The 12,844-nt window shown below is 53.4% G+C and overlaps 1 protein-coding gene across 1 annotated transcript in view; it reads left to right on the forward strand.

The window, feature by feature from the left end:
- Nucleotides 1–980: 980 nt before the first annotated feature.
- Nucleotides 981–12,844, forward strand: part of LOC307091576 (prospero homeobox protein 1-like) — a gene marked incomplete at its 3' end in the record, with an annotated part of 19,953 nt that continues 8,089 nt past the window's right edge. The window contains 4 exon segments of the mRNA XM_079759208.1: nt 981–1,321; nt 4,487–5,169; nt 5,171–6,710; nt 12,150–12,257. Of these exon segments, the coding sequence (XP_079615334.1) occupies nt 4,559–5,169; nt 5,171–6,710; nt 12,150–12,257 (2,259 nt within the window).

The raw sequence follows: 12,844 nt of genomic DNA on the forward strand, positions 1-12,844 counted from the left end.
ATAACTTGCATTCATTCCGATGACATCTACTTCACAATCGTTCAAGCACACAGACGACTGAGCTTTTTCCCTGCAATTGTGATAATTTCTTTCTGTTTCGACGCTCGCCTGTGCCTGTCTGATCTTAATTTAAATCTCCAGTGTGCAGCCCGTATTATTAAGACAAATAATAATTTAGAAAACGGTCTAATAATTTAATTGACATGCTGAGACTCTAAAATCTCTTACAACAGTCGGAGATGTGTTCTCCGTGAGGGGGGGCCGTCGTGGTGTCTGTGGGGAGCAGCAAGCGGCGCACGGTCAGCCACTAACGACCACCGCGTCTCCACAGGGCGTGCGTAATGGTGAATATCCACCAACTCTCGTGTTGTCTGAATATGCAAAGCATCAGCCACGCGGACGTGTGAGTTGTGTACGCATTTGCGATTTCGGAAAACAGAAACGAACGCCACTGAAAACATTCTAAACATGTTTTCAGGGGCCATCTCTACTTTAACATGCGCGATAAGCAAGCGACGAGGCGACGCGTTCACAACTATTAACAAAACACAACCTGATGAAAGTCTGAATCTGTTCCAATTGAGTCTACGAGTGGATCGAAATGTTCCCCAAATGGCCCTAAAAGAAAAATAATAAAACCACCCGAAACGACAACAACCCAGGCTCCAACTAACACTGACACTCACTGATCTGCGACCAAAGTTTGATCTAAGTGCTGCATTTCTTTTATTCTCGTCCTCTCTTCTCTTGCTTTTTTTTTTTTGTATGTCCTATATATTTTCTTTTCTTTTTTTGTTGCGTGTGTCCAAGTCCCTGCTCCTCGGTCCGGCCCGACGCGCCGTCCTCCTCCTCCTCCGTCCTCCTCCTCCTCCTCCGTCCTCTTATTGGTGCGCTGCGGACGTCACGCTGCCCGTGACGCGCCGTCTTCCTGTTTCCTTCAGCGGAGTCTTAAAGTGAATCTTAGTGGTGGAGGAGGAGAGCTCCAGCATCAAAGCTCTGCATCCCGCGCACCTCGGAGACACACTCTCTCTTACACACACACACACTGGAACACACTCTCTCGCTCTCTCTCCTCTCTCTCGAGCTGATACGACGCCAGTCCCTTTCGGAGTCGCGGCAGACCCAAAGCCGAAGAGCCCAATTGTGTCTCCTATCCCGCGTCGACTCTCGGTTCCTCTCGGTTCTTCACTTTATTCCGCTCCCGGTTCCTCAGAGATACTATTTGGTGCGCCATCGTCCGAGCGAACGAGCTGCACTCTCTCTTTTTTTCCCCCTCCTCGCTCGCCCCTAACGGAGTTTCTTTATTCCCTTCATCTCCCGGGTAAGTACCCTGTTCCTCAGATACCTCCCTCTCCCTCGGTATCCTGCGTGGCCTGGACTCGGTGGGCGGACAAAAATCACCAAACGAACAAATAAAAAATAATATGGCCTTATTTCGGTTCACGACGCGGTGGTTCCACGCTTGTTCCTCGTTGGTTGTTCGGACCCACGACGCGCTCACCTTCGTTTGCGGGACACATCAGCAGCAGCAGCCTAGAATTGTGCATTGATGGTTCGGTGGAAACGTATAACATAAAACCTTACCAGGCAGAGGAGTTGAATCGTAACTTTGTCAAGTCTTTCTCTGTATTATTGTGCGTTATATCGTGGAACGATAATGTGGGGTTGGTGTTGCGATGATCGCCAAACATCCGCGATTTCTTTCGCCGTCTGCAGTTTCTCTCGGTGTCCCGTTGACTGGACCGATGTACATGTGTGTCCAGTGTGAGCTTCTCGAGTTCATTCACGTTATCACATCATCATGAACGTAGAATTTAATTATTCTTCTCATAGTTAATATTACAGTAATTATTGTTAAGATGGGGTGAAGGTTGGTGGTTTTATAGCGCGTAAACTCATGTCGTCCACAGCCGTCCAAAGTCAATTCGCTGGAAAGTAGTAGTGAGACAGACATGGTCTCACTGTTGGCTGTTCTGATATTCAAATTCGCACCCATAGGGTTTTATAGCTTGGATCTCTTTCTTTTAATTATCTGAAATGCGAAACATAGGCGCACTACTTATTGGGAATGGGTAAACTGAACTTCACTTGCGGTCGTTATCCACATCATAGTAAGTTATCCATCCCGCACGACGACACAGTATATTCCCAACGCTGCGTTAAAGGAAAGATAAAGGGTAAGGCTGCTTGGGAGTGGGGGCGAAGTCATTGTTCATCCGTGCTCATATTTCCTTGAAATTGTTGAAAGGTCTTCCGAGTGAGGCCAGTGCGCATGGGCAGTGGGGGGACAGGTGCGCCCTGGAGAAAGACAGGTGTCCGGGACTATTTCCAGCCATTACCACGGAGCCCATTGTTAGGGTGCAGGCTGGGGTTTGGAAGAGTCAAGGTTCGCTTTGAGATGTATCTCATCTCCCCCCTGGGTTGAACTTGTTGCTGGAGACCCAAGTCAAGGCTTGAGGAACCGTCGTTTGCCAAACTATTGTTGAGATGGGGTTTGGTTTTGGTTTTCTTTTAGAGGAAATTGGTGTGAACGAGGCAGGCGAGCGTTTAAACATCTCTCCCACATTTTGCTCTTACATGCCCGCGTTTAATCTCTTCCCTAAATGTAGCCGAGCAGATTATTTGACTGACGTTTAGACAGTCGTCCCACGGTGGGCCTTCTGGTGCATTAAGGCCCGGGGCATGACCCCGGACTACGTGATAAAATAATACATTTATGGACCCTGTATTTTAAATGTAGCCTAATTAAAACAATTGCTCGTTAAAGCGCGCCCGTGTGTGTGTGTGTGTGTGTGTGTGTGTGTGTGTGTGTGTGTGTGTGTGTGTGTGTGTTGGCGTGTACGTGTGCGTGCATGTTGTGTGCACTTTGCGCATCTGAAGAGAGCTAAATCCCATCACTATAATTAATATTAGGATAAATCGTAATCACTTACGTTTTAGTTGGAGACCATTCCAAAGGCAATCTTATTGCCCATTTAGATAAATACAATATTATGTATATATTGGTTTCAACACGAATTTTTTTATTGAATAGGATAATTTTGCTCTCTCTGTTAAAAATTATTTAAACAATGTTTACTTAATACCAATTTAAGAAGTCTGCTTTTTTCTCGAAAATCATTTTATTATTAATAGCACAGTTTAAAACTCTATACTTGAATAACAATAGATAAAAAAATAAACTTAACCAAAGCCTATTTTTTGAGTAATACTAGTCATAAAGTAGATCTATATTTTTTGAGTTTCCCAAATTGTTTGCCTATTCGCACATTTAAACATTTAAATAATCTTGTTCGTCTCAGCTTCCACACTACTGACGAGTCGCCGACTAAGACGTAACTGCTGCACGCCGATTGTGACAAAACGTTTAGCTTTTCAGTGGGCATTAGGGGTTTTGTTCGAGCGCTTTAGGTTGATTCTTGCTGGCGTTGACCCCGTGACCTATTCATTTGAGCAGAATTAACTGCCCTTGCCAGATGAAAAGACAAGCAAAAAAACACTGAGGTGAGCCCATGCCGGGACAAAAAAAATCAATAGGCCTTTTTAATTGTTTCTTTCATGTGTCACTTTTCTCATTGCTTATAGGCTTTATAACCGATTGATGTAAAAAAAAAATTGTGAGTGTTGGGAAATCTTACGATATAGCCTCACATAACCCTTGACAGAAAAACAAATCCTTCTTCTTCTTTCTTCGTGTTTATGCCAAATTTGTGGGATAATCTTAATCCAACCTTATTTCGTTTTACTTGATTTTGCAAGTTAATAGCTTTCATCCCGGCTCACACTACACAACATGGAAATGAGGACAAGTACTTAAGTAATTATCATAATAATATGCAGCTTTGTCTTCCGTGGGAACTGGTTCAGTCTCGCACCGCTTGTGACATGGGACAGGATAAAATGTAGGACTTTGCCCTGGAATGTAGATACAAGGCCTAATTCTGACCCCATCGTTGCTGTAGTCTTCCATCAACCCCCCCACTCCCCCACACACACACACACCCACCCACACCACACACACACACACACACACACACACACACACACACACACACACACACACACACACACACACACACACACACACACACACACACACACATTGTTATTGGTTCTCCGTCTCACACTGAATGTAACCACCAACAGCCCGCTCGGTGGAAACACATATTGATGGACTTAGTCATCTACACTAAAACGTCTCCAGATGAACTCATTCTCCGGAGAATTGCCTATTTTTTAAATGGACAATTTTCCCTGTAATGTTGTTATAAAACGTCACTATTCCCGTCGTTTGCCTCCTGTAAGTCCGTTTGCTCGCGTACGAGTTCATTTGCGAGTTCAAACGCAGCGAGTCAACCGGCCGCCGAAGACAAGTCCTCTGACGGGGGTTACATCTCTGTGGTTGTGTGTGTGTGTGTCTCTGTGCCCGTGTGTGTGCGCGTCCCTCTGTGTGTGTGTGTGTGTGCGTGTGGGGCGCCGTTCTCAGGTCCGACCGCCGAGGCTCTGATCCCCAAGGGCCAGCTCCGCGGGATATGGCCACATAGCCACGCGGCCCGTGATGCAGGACCATGACAGCGACTCCCTCCTGAGCAGACAAACCAAGAGACGCCGCGTCGACATCGGAGTCAAGAGGACCGTGGGCAGCGCCGCCAACGCCGCCAACGCCGCCGCCGCCGCCATCGCCGCCACCGCCGCCCTGACCCACACTGACCACATCGCCCGCGCCAAAGCCGCCATTTTCGGTGCCATGAACTCGCTGAGCTCCCACTCCCACTCCCACCACGGCTCGGACGCCGACTCCCTGGACTGCTCGGTCGGCCAGCCCCACGGGGGCGGGCCCCTCTCGGCCAACGACAGCGAGTCCAAGTCCAACGTCCTCCGGAAGCTTCTGAAGAGGGCCAACTCGTACGAGGAGGCCATGATGCCCTTCCCGGGGGCCACCATCATCTCCCAGCTCCTCAAGAACAACATGGCCAAGAACGGCGGAGGGGACCGAGGGGACAGAGGGGACCGCGGGGACCGCGGGGACCGCGGGGAGAGAGCCGGCGACGGGGGCTTCCCCGGCTCGGGGCTGTCCAGCATCGGCTCGGAGGCGCCCCAGGAGGACGCCTGCAGCAACTCCTCCCAGGACTCCAGCCCCCAGGAGTCCCTGTCGCCGTTCGGCCGCCCCCCCCGGCCTGGGGGCCTTCGACATGGAGCGTCTGAACGACGAGCACCTGCGGGCCAAGCGCGCCCGCGTGGAGAACATTATCCGCGGCATGAGCCACTCGCCCAGCGTGGGGATCCCCGCCGTCTCCCGCCACTCCGGGGAGCGCGGGCGGGAGGCGGACGCCGAGCGGGAGCTGGAGATGGACTGCCCCCCTCCCCTGCCCTCCCAGGCAGCCCAGCAGCAGCAGGCCCCCGGCAGCCCGCGCGGCGGGGAGGCGTGCGGCGGCGGCGGCGGCAACGGCGTCGGGGGCGGGGTCGGCGGCGGCAGCCGGGAGAACAAGCGCAAGCAGCGGCTGCCGCAGCAGCAGCAGCAGAGCTTCACCCAGCTGGTGTGCCAGCGCCAGGAGCAGAAGCAGGAAGAGCGGCGGCAGCTGAAGCTGCAGCTGGAGGACATGCAGAAGCAGCTCCGCCAGCTGCAGGAGAAGTTCTTCCAGATCTACGACTCGACCGACGACTCGGAACACAACGACGGCCACGGCGACGCGCACCACCACGACCTGGGCAACATGTCCGAGGACAGCCCGGCGCGCTCCGACGGCGGCGGCGGCGACGACCGGGGCGGCGGCGGCGGCGGCGACGACGTGCGCTCCGACAACGAGCTCTCCGACCTGGACCCGGGGCTGTTCCTGGACCGGGCCCGGGCGCTGCTCCAGGAGCAGGCCCTGCTGGCCGAGGGGCCGAAGCCCCGCAGGGAGGCGCCAGGGCGGGGTAAGGGCCACGGCCACGGCGGCTCCGCCTCCTCCATGCACGCCGAGGGCAAGCATCTGGCGGAGACGCTGAAGCAGGAGCTGAACTCGGCCATGACGCAGGTGGTGGACACGGTGGTGAAGGTGTTCGCCAAGCCGCCGCGCCCCACGCCACAGCAGGCCTTCCCGCCGCCGCCCGCCGCGCCGGAGAGGTTCCCCGGCGCCGTCAACGGCGACGGCCCCAACTACCACACGGCCAACCCGCGGCTGCAGTGCTTCGGCGACGTCATCATCCCCAACCCCATGGACACCTTCGCCGGCATGACGGGCATGCCGGGCGGGGTCAACGACCAGACGGAGGCGTTGCCCCTGGTGGTGAGGAAGACCCCCGTCAGCGAGCACCACCACCAGGCCTCGGCCGTGGGCGCCCACGGCGGGCACCATCACCCCTCGCTGCACCCCTCCTCCCTCTCGGCCTCCATGGGCTTCAGCCCGCCCTCCTTCCGCCACCCCTTCCCGCTGCCCCTCATGGGGTACCCCTTCCAGAGCCCCCTGGGGGGGCCCCCGGGCGGCTACCCGGGCAAGGAGCGCTCCTCGCCCGACTCCATGGACCTGTCCCGCGAGACCACCAGCCTGAGGACCAAGATGGCGTCGGGGCACCCCCACCACCACCACCACCACCTGGGCCACCACCACCGCTCGTGTTCGCCGGCCCACCCGGGCAACACCGCCGAGGGGCTCTCCCTCTCCCTCATCAAGTCCGAGTGCGGAGACCTCCAGGACATGTCAGACATCTCGCCCTACTCCGGCAGCAACGTATCCTTCACCACGGGCAGTAGGTCGGTGTGTGCGTGTGTGTGTGCGTGTGTGTGTGCGTGTGTGTGTGCGGGTGTGCGTGTGCGTCTGTGCGTGTGTGTGTGTGTGTGGGTGTGCGTCTGTGTGTGTGTGTGTGTGTGTGTGTGTGTGTGCGTGTGTGTGTGTGTGCGTGTGGATGTGCGTGTGTGTGTGTGTGTGCGTGCGCGTGTGTGTGTGTGTATGCGTGCGTGCGTGTGTGCGTGCGTGTGTGTGTGCGTGTGTGTGCGTGTGTGTGTGTGTGTGTGTGTGGGTAGTCTGATTTGTACATGAGGAAAGCGATGAGAGAAAGAGGAAGCTGTTTTATAATTGTTGTATGAACAGGGGTAATAAACAGCTTTCGTTACCTTCACCACATTATTTATATTTGCTTAGATTAGATTAATATCCTCAATTTGAAAAAATATATTTAGAAATGTGTATTATTTGTGGTATTTGTTTTCAGTCACAACACTTCATTTTCGTACACAAATACGAAAATGTTTGAATTTTCTTCCGATGAATCCCTAGCTTCGGAAAGGGTTTCAGAATCCTTATCTCTCCTGCCGACGCTCTTCTCGATTTCTCTAATTTATCTACAGAACATTTTCTCTCTCATACCTCTTCGTATTTCTACCTCACCCACACCTTCCTAAAAGCACATATTTTACACTTCACACCCAAGGTTATGGACCACACAATATGAGGCCCCCCTTTCATAAAAACGAAATATCAGAGAGCGGACAAAGAGATGGATCAGATAATGTTATGGCCCGCCTCGCAGTTTAACCTTCAGGGGGCCTCCACCACAGCCTGGGGGCAGGCAGGCTATACCCTCAGGGGGGGTTCCAATTGGATCCCCTGGGGCCCAGGACTAATACCCTGCTCTGTTACCCCGCTATACGTACCCTCCCACTCAGCCACCCCCCAGAAAATATCACCCACCGCCCTCTTAACTCTGAGTGTGATTAGTGTCAGAATAGTGCCGTTCCGGTGCGTTTCCGAAGTCATTTAATTTGCGGTGTTTTTTGCGGTTCTGTGCGCGTTCTCGGAGCTGTTTGTTGTCGTTAAGTGAGTGGTTGTTACACTCGGGTGATGCTTGTTTTATGTTGATGCTCGTCGCTCGCATTCTCATGATTACCTGATCGCTCTGGGGCTCAGCCCTTTTGTGTGTGTGGACGTGAGTGTGTGTTTCTGTGTGTGTGTGTGTGTGTGTGTGTGTGTGAATGTGCGCTGTGGATGTATGTGAATGTGCGCTGTGGATGTGTGTGTGTGTGTTTGTGTGTGTTTGACTGTGTGTCTGTTAGAGAAAGAGTGTGTGTTTGTGTGTCTGGGTGGGTGTGTGTGTCTGTGTGTGTATGCATGAGTGTGTGTGTGTGTGTGTGTGTGTTTGTGTATGCACGTGTGTGCGTGCATGTGTGTGTGTGTGTACGTGTCTATGATTGTGCGCTGTGGATGCGTCTGTGTGTGTGTGTGTGTGTGTGTGTGTGTGTTTGTTAGAGAAAGAGCATGTGTGTGTGTGTGTCTGGGTGGGTGTGTGTGTCTGTGTGTGTATGCATGATTGTGTGTGTGTGTGTGTGTGTGTTTGTGTATGCACGTGTGTGCGTGCGTGTGTGTGTGTGTGCGCGGCATCAGTAAAGGTTCGCCTGAGGACTAGGTAAAGATGTATATTTATGATTGCTTGTGTTTTTTCCTCCTGTGTTCCTCCCATCACTCAGTTGTAAAAAGGCCAACAATCACCGCTGTTTCTTTTCTTTTCTTTTTCTTTTTTCTTTTTTTTTCATTTCATAAAGATCTGTCAACAGCCGCGGGGGGGCCTATCCACTGTTGCTTGGCAGCCAAACACTTCTTTTATATTTCCCTCCCCCCCCTCCTCCCCGGCTTTTTCTTTGAAGCAGCTGTAACAGGTGTTTGCAGCGAGCTGTTTATCTTTCATTACCTCGCCTTGTCTTGTCTTCTGACCCAAGGGTGAGCGCTTTTCCCGAGATCCATAATCCCTTCGCTTGTAGAGACTCCCGATGGAGGGACGCAAAGAGAAAAAGGGAAAAGAGAGAGAGAGGGAGGGAGAGAAGGAGAGAGAGAGAGGGAGGGAGAGCGAGGCGGGGAGAGACAGAGACACAGAACAAGAATGGAAAACAAACAACACCCACGTATGCCAGATGCTGTCGCTGTCATTGTGGCATTTAGACATTTTGGGATTTAACAGATGTACTTTATGAAATAGGAAGAATGGCCAGCATGTCCACGTCTATTTATTTTACGACATGTTTGTTTAACAGGTTGTTAAAAAGTTTGTTTGCCTTGATCAGAAACACAGCGCTCGGTGGTGTTGGTGATAATTAGTTTGACGTTTATGAACAGAGATGCTTGCTCGGCGCTATCACAATTCACAGATGGTTCCTTTAATGAATATTTAAATCATCCGAGGGGAAGACATAACTTTATTGAACGTTATTTTCCGTGGCTTTTCTTACGGTCAACTCGGAGCCCCAGGAATTAACGGCACCAACAGCTTGTCAGACATTTTGCGAGGTGCGTTCAAGTTCACCGACGTTCGCTGATGTTTAACAGGCAGATGGCCGCCATCAATTTCCTCATTTGTTCTGGCCGGGACCTGGAATATCTTGTCCTTACACCTGGAATCAGGAATCGGAGCGGCCATTTCCCTCTCATGACTTTGGGCAGTCGGGGAAGTGATGTGAGGAACGCTGATGTCTTGTCAGATGTGGCAGGCGAAACACTGGGCCAGCTGCTCCGAGGGCGCCATCATGACAAAATAATAGCCTTGTATTCCACCCTTTAGTCCAATCACAATTACATTTGCAAGCTGTGGGTTTTCGGTGTGAGATGAGAACGCCTCATCAGACACGGGCGCTCCTTAATTATCAACTAAAGGGAGGTGATATCTCGCCCCGGTCGGTGCGGTAAAATGTCAGCCGACGTCTTTGTTTTCCGGGAAATCAAAAATAAATCTCGAATTGAAGCGCTGATCGGAATGCACCGCGCACCCTCCCTGCCAAAGAGACAACACCAATGCGCACTTTGTTTTTAATGAAGAATCCCCACCTCTCCCCCCTCTCTCTCTCTCTCTCTCTCTCTGCTCTTTCTTTCGGTGTCTCCCGGCCCCGTGTCTCTCCTTCTGCGGGGGCCATTGTATCGCCGGCGCCCGCAGCAGATGGCTTGTTGTGGTGAGAGGAGGGCTGCTCTTTTGGCCGGGCCCGTCAGTGTGTGCAACACCAGCCTCCCCCCCCCCCCTCCCACCTCCTAAAGGAGCCTCTTTGCGTAAGCCGGCTGCCTTTCCTTGCTCTCTCTCTCCCCTCCTCGCTCTCTCTCTCTCTCTCGCTCTCCCTTTTGGTTCCTTCTTTCTCTTCGGCCGGCCGGGAGACAATGTAGCAGGCTCTTTAAGGAGCGGGCCCAGCATGCCTCACCATTCAGCGCCTTTATAATGGGGGACCCAGTGCAACCCTGGGGCCAAGGGCAGCTCGATCTAACAGCTGATGCCCCCGCTCTCTCTCTCACACACACTATCTACCTCTCTCGCTCTTTATCGCTCTCGCTCTCTCTCAATCTTGCTCGCTCTCTCTCTCTCTCTTGGTTCTCTCACTCTTTCTTGCCTCTCTGTCTCTTTCTCTCATGCTCTCTCTCCCTCTCCTACTCTCCCCCCCTCTCTCTCTCTCTCTCTCTCTCTCTCTCTCTCTCTCTCTCTCTCCCTCCCCCACTATATCTCCCTCCTCCAATCTCTCTCTCTCTCTCATGCTCTCTGCCATGCTCTCGCTCCCTCTTCCACTCTCTCTCTCTCTCTCTCTCTCTCTCTCCCTCCCCCACTCTCTCTCCCTCCCCCACTCTCTCTCTCTCTCTCTCTCTCTCTCTCTCTCGCTCTCTCTCTCTCTCTCTCCCTCTCTCTCTCTCTCTCTCTCCCTCTCTCTCTCTCTCTCTCTCTCTCCCTCCCCACCTTTCTCTCCCCCCCCCCCTCCCCCTCTCTCTCCACTCTGTAGTTACAGCTACAGTCTCAACCCTTGACTGGTTTCCACAACGACGAGCGCCGTCACGTATTGACCACATAAACAACGTCCCAAGGAGCGGCGGGTGTGTGCGCCCATCCGAGCGCCGATTGCCCCCCACTCAGGACAGCATCGGTGCTGTGTTCATTCAAAAGACCTCCCCCGACACCCCCGAACCCCTGCCACGCTCCCCTCGTCTCCCTCCCTGGCCCGGTCCTCTTCGGTGGAGCAGCCCGGTCGTTTCGCCCCCTCCTCCTCCTCCTCCTCACACCCCCTCCTCTCGTTCCCCTTTCAGTGTCTTATCCCCCACATTGATATTATCAGATGCATTATACGGCTGTTAATTCACCATGGAATGGGCTTGGGCCGTCCGAGCGACGCAGATGTGTTGCAGCCTCCTCCTCCTCCTCCTCCTCCGCCCTCCCTCCCCCCCCCCACTCCCATCGCTGTATGAGTCCAAAGCCTCCAAGCCCCCTGTTCTTTCCTTTTCGTTCCTCCTCTTCGTCCCTCCCCCTTCTCTCTCTCTCCCCCCCCCCCCCCCCCCCCCCCCCCCCTCTAAGGGGTTGGCAGTGGCAGCGAGAGGCTGGGGCCAAGGGGTGGTGCAGTGAGAGGATGGGGTTGTAATTGAAGGTTGAAATCGTTCTATCCCTCAAGGTGCCCCCCACCCATCTCCCCCCCCCCCCACCCATCTCCCCCCCCCCCCACCCCCAGTAGCTCAATGCCATCTCCTCCACCGTCCCATCCAGTAGGCTCCATTAGGGAGATACGCGCTGTAATGTGTGTTTGAATAAAGGCCTATATTTAGATGTATGGTAATATATATTTATATATATATGGACTGTATCTTCCCCGGGCGTTGCGGCGCCACCCAGAGCGCAGGAGGCCGGCGGCGGCGGCGGCGGCGGCGGCATCATCGCGTCTCGCTCAGACTTGGCAAGTGTTGCCGCCGAGCCATTAGGCCGCCTCGCCTGTCGCCACGGCGTCAACGACTGTCTTTGTCCGTGGTATGCAAATGTTCCTTTTTTTTTTTTTTTCCTCCTTCCCTTTTTCGGGTGGAGGTGGCGGGGGGGTGGAGGGCCGAAGCCATTTGCTCTGGCTTTGACTGTGAAATGAGGCTCCTTATGTAAAAAAACACCGGGCGGCAAAGCCGGCCAAGGTTTTATTTAGCGTGACGCGCTCACACCCGACACGGCCGACGCTAATGGCCGAAAGCCAATGGCTCCTCGACGGGTCGACCCCCCCCCCCCCCCCCCCAGGTTGCACACCTGGAACGGGCTACCCCTCCCAAGGAGAGCAAGACACTCATCTTAGTCCACCGGCTTAACGCAGGCACAATGGCGCGTTCACGTTCTCCACGGTTCCAGACGATTGCGGCTCTGCTTCCAGAATGTTTGTGTGTTGCCTTGACAGCGAGCTCTCTCAGATCCAGGAGGGCCTCTCTCCCAATCACCTGAAGAAGGCCAAGCTGATGTTCTTCTACGCCCGCTACCCCAGCTCCAACATGCTGAAGATGTTCTTCTCCGACGTAAAGGTGAGCACCGGCCCCGCCTCTGTCCCCACCGTTTCCCCCTCTCCCAGTCCGTCCAGTAGCCCCAGTCTCGATGCGATGAGGAACGGTAAATGGACTGCACTTGTGCAGCGCTTTTCTAACCGGCGGCCGCTCAAAGCGCTTTACAATATCGCCCAACATTCACCCGTTCATGCACACATTCACACACCGACGCAATGTCATCCACACAAGGCGGCAGACAGCTCGCCGGGTGCAGTCAGAGTGAGGCGCCCTGCTCAGGGACACTCAGCTAGGAGGAGCCGGGGATTGAACTAGCAACCTTCCGGCAATCCCGCTCTTCCACCTGAGCCACATGCCCCCCTCCTGCTTAGGTGCTTTCTGTTGCTTACGGTCGAGGCCGAACACAAACCAATATTTGGATCCAGATTTCTGACATCATCTCAAGCACCAAATAAAAAACAGAAGCCGAAACAAAACCCAAAAAGGTAAACTCAGCCGAAGCAAAACGATCAGAGGACACAGGTCGACCTGCCCTCTCTCGCTGTGGGTATATCTCTCTCTCTCTCTCCCGGTTTTCTTTTTATGCAAAAGATGTGCGAAGAGGCGTG

The sequence above is a fragment of the Pollachius pollachius genome (genome assembly GCF_949987615.1).
Source record: "Pollachius pollachius genome assembly, contig: scaffold_199, whole genome shotgun sequence".
Classification (NCBI taxonomy): Eukaryota; Metazoa; Chordata; class Actinopteri; order Gadiformes; family Gadidae; genus Pollachius; species Pollachius pollachius.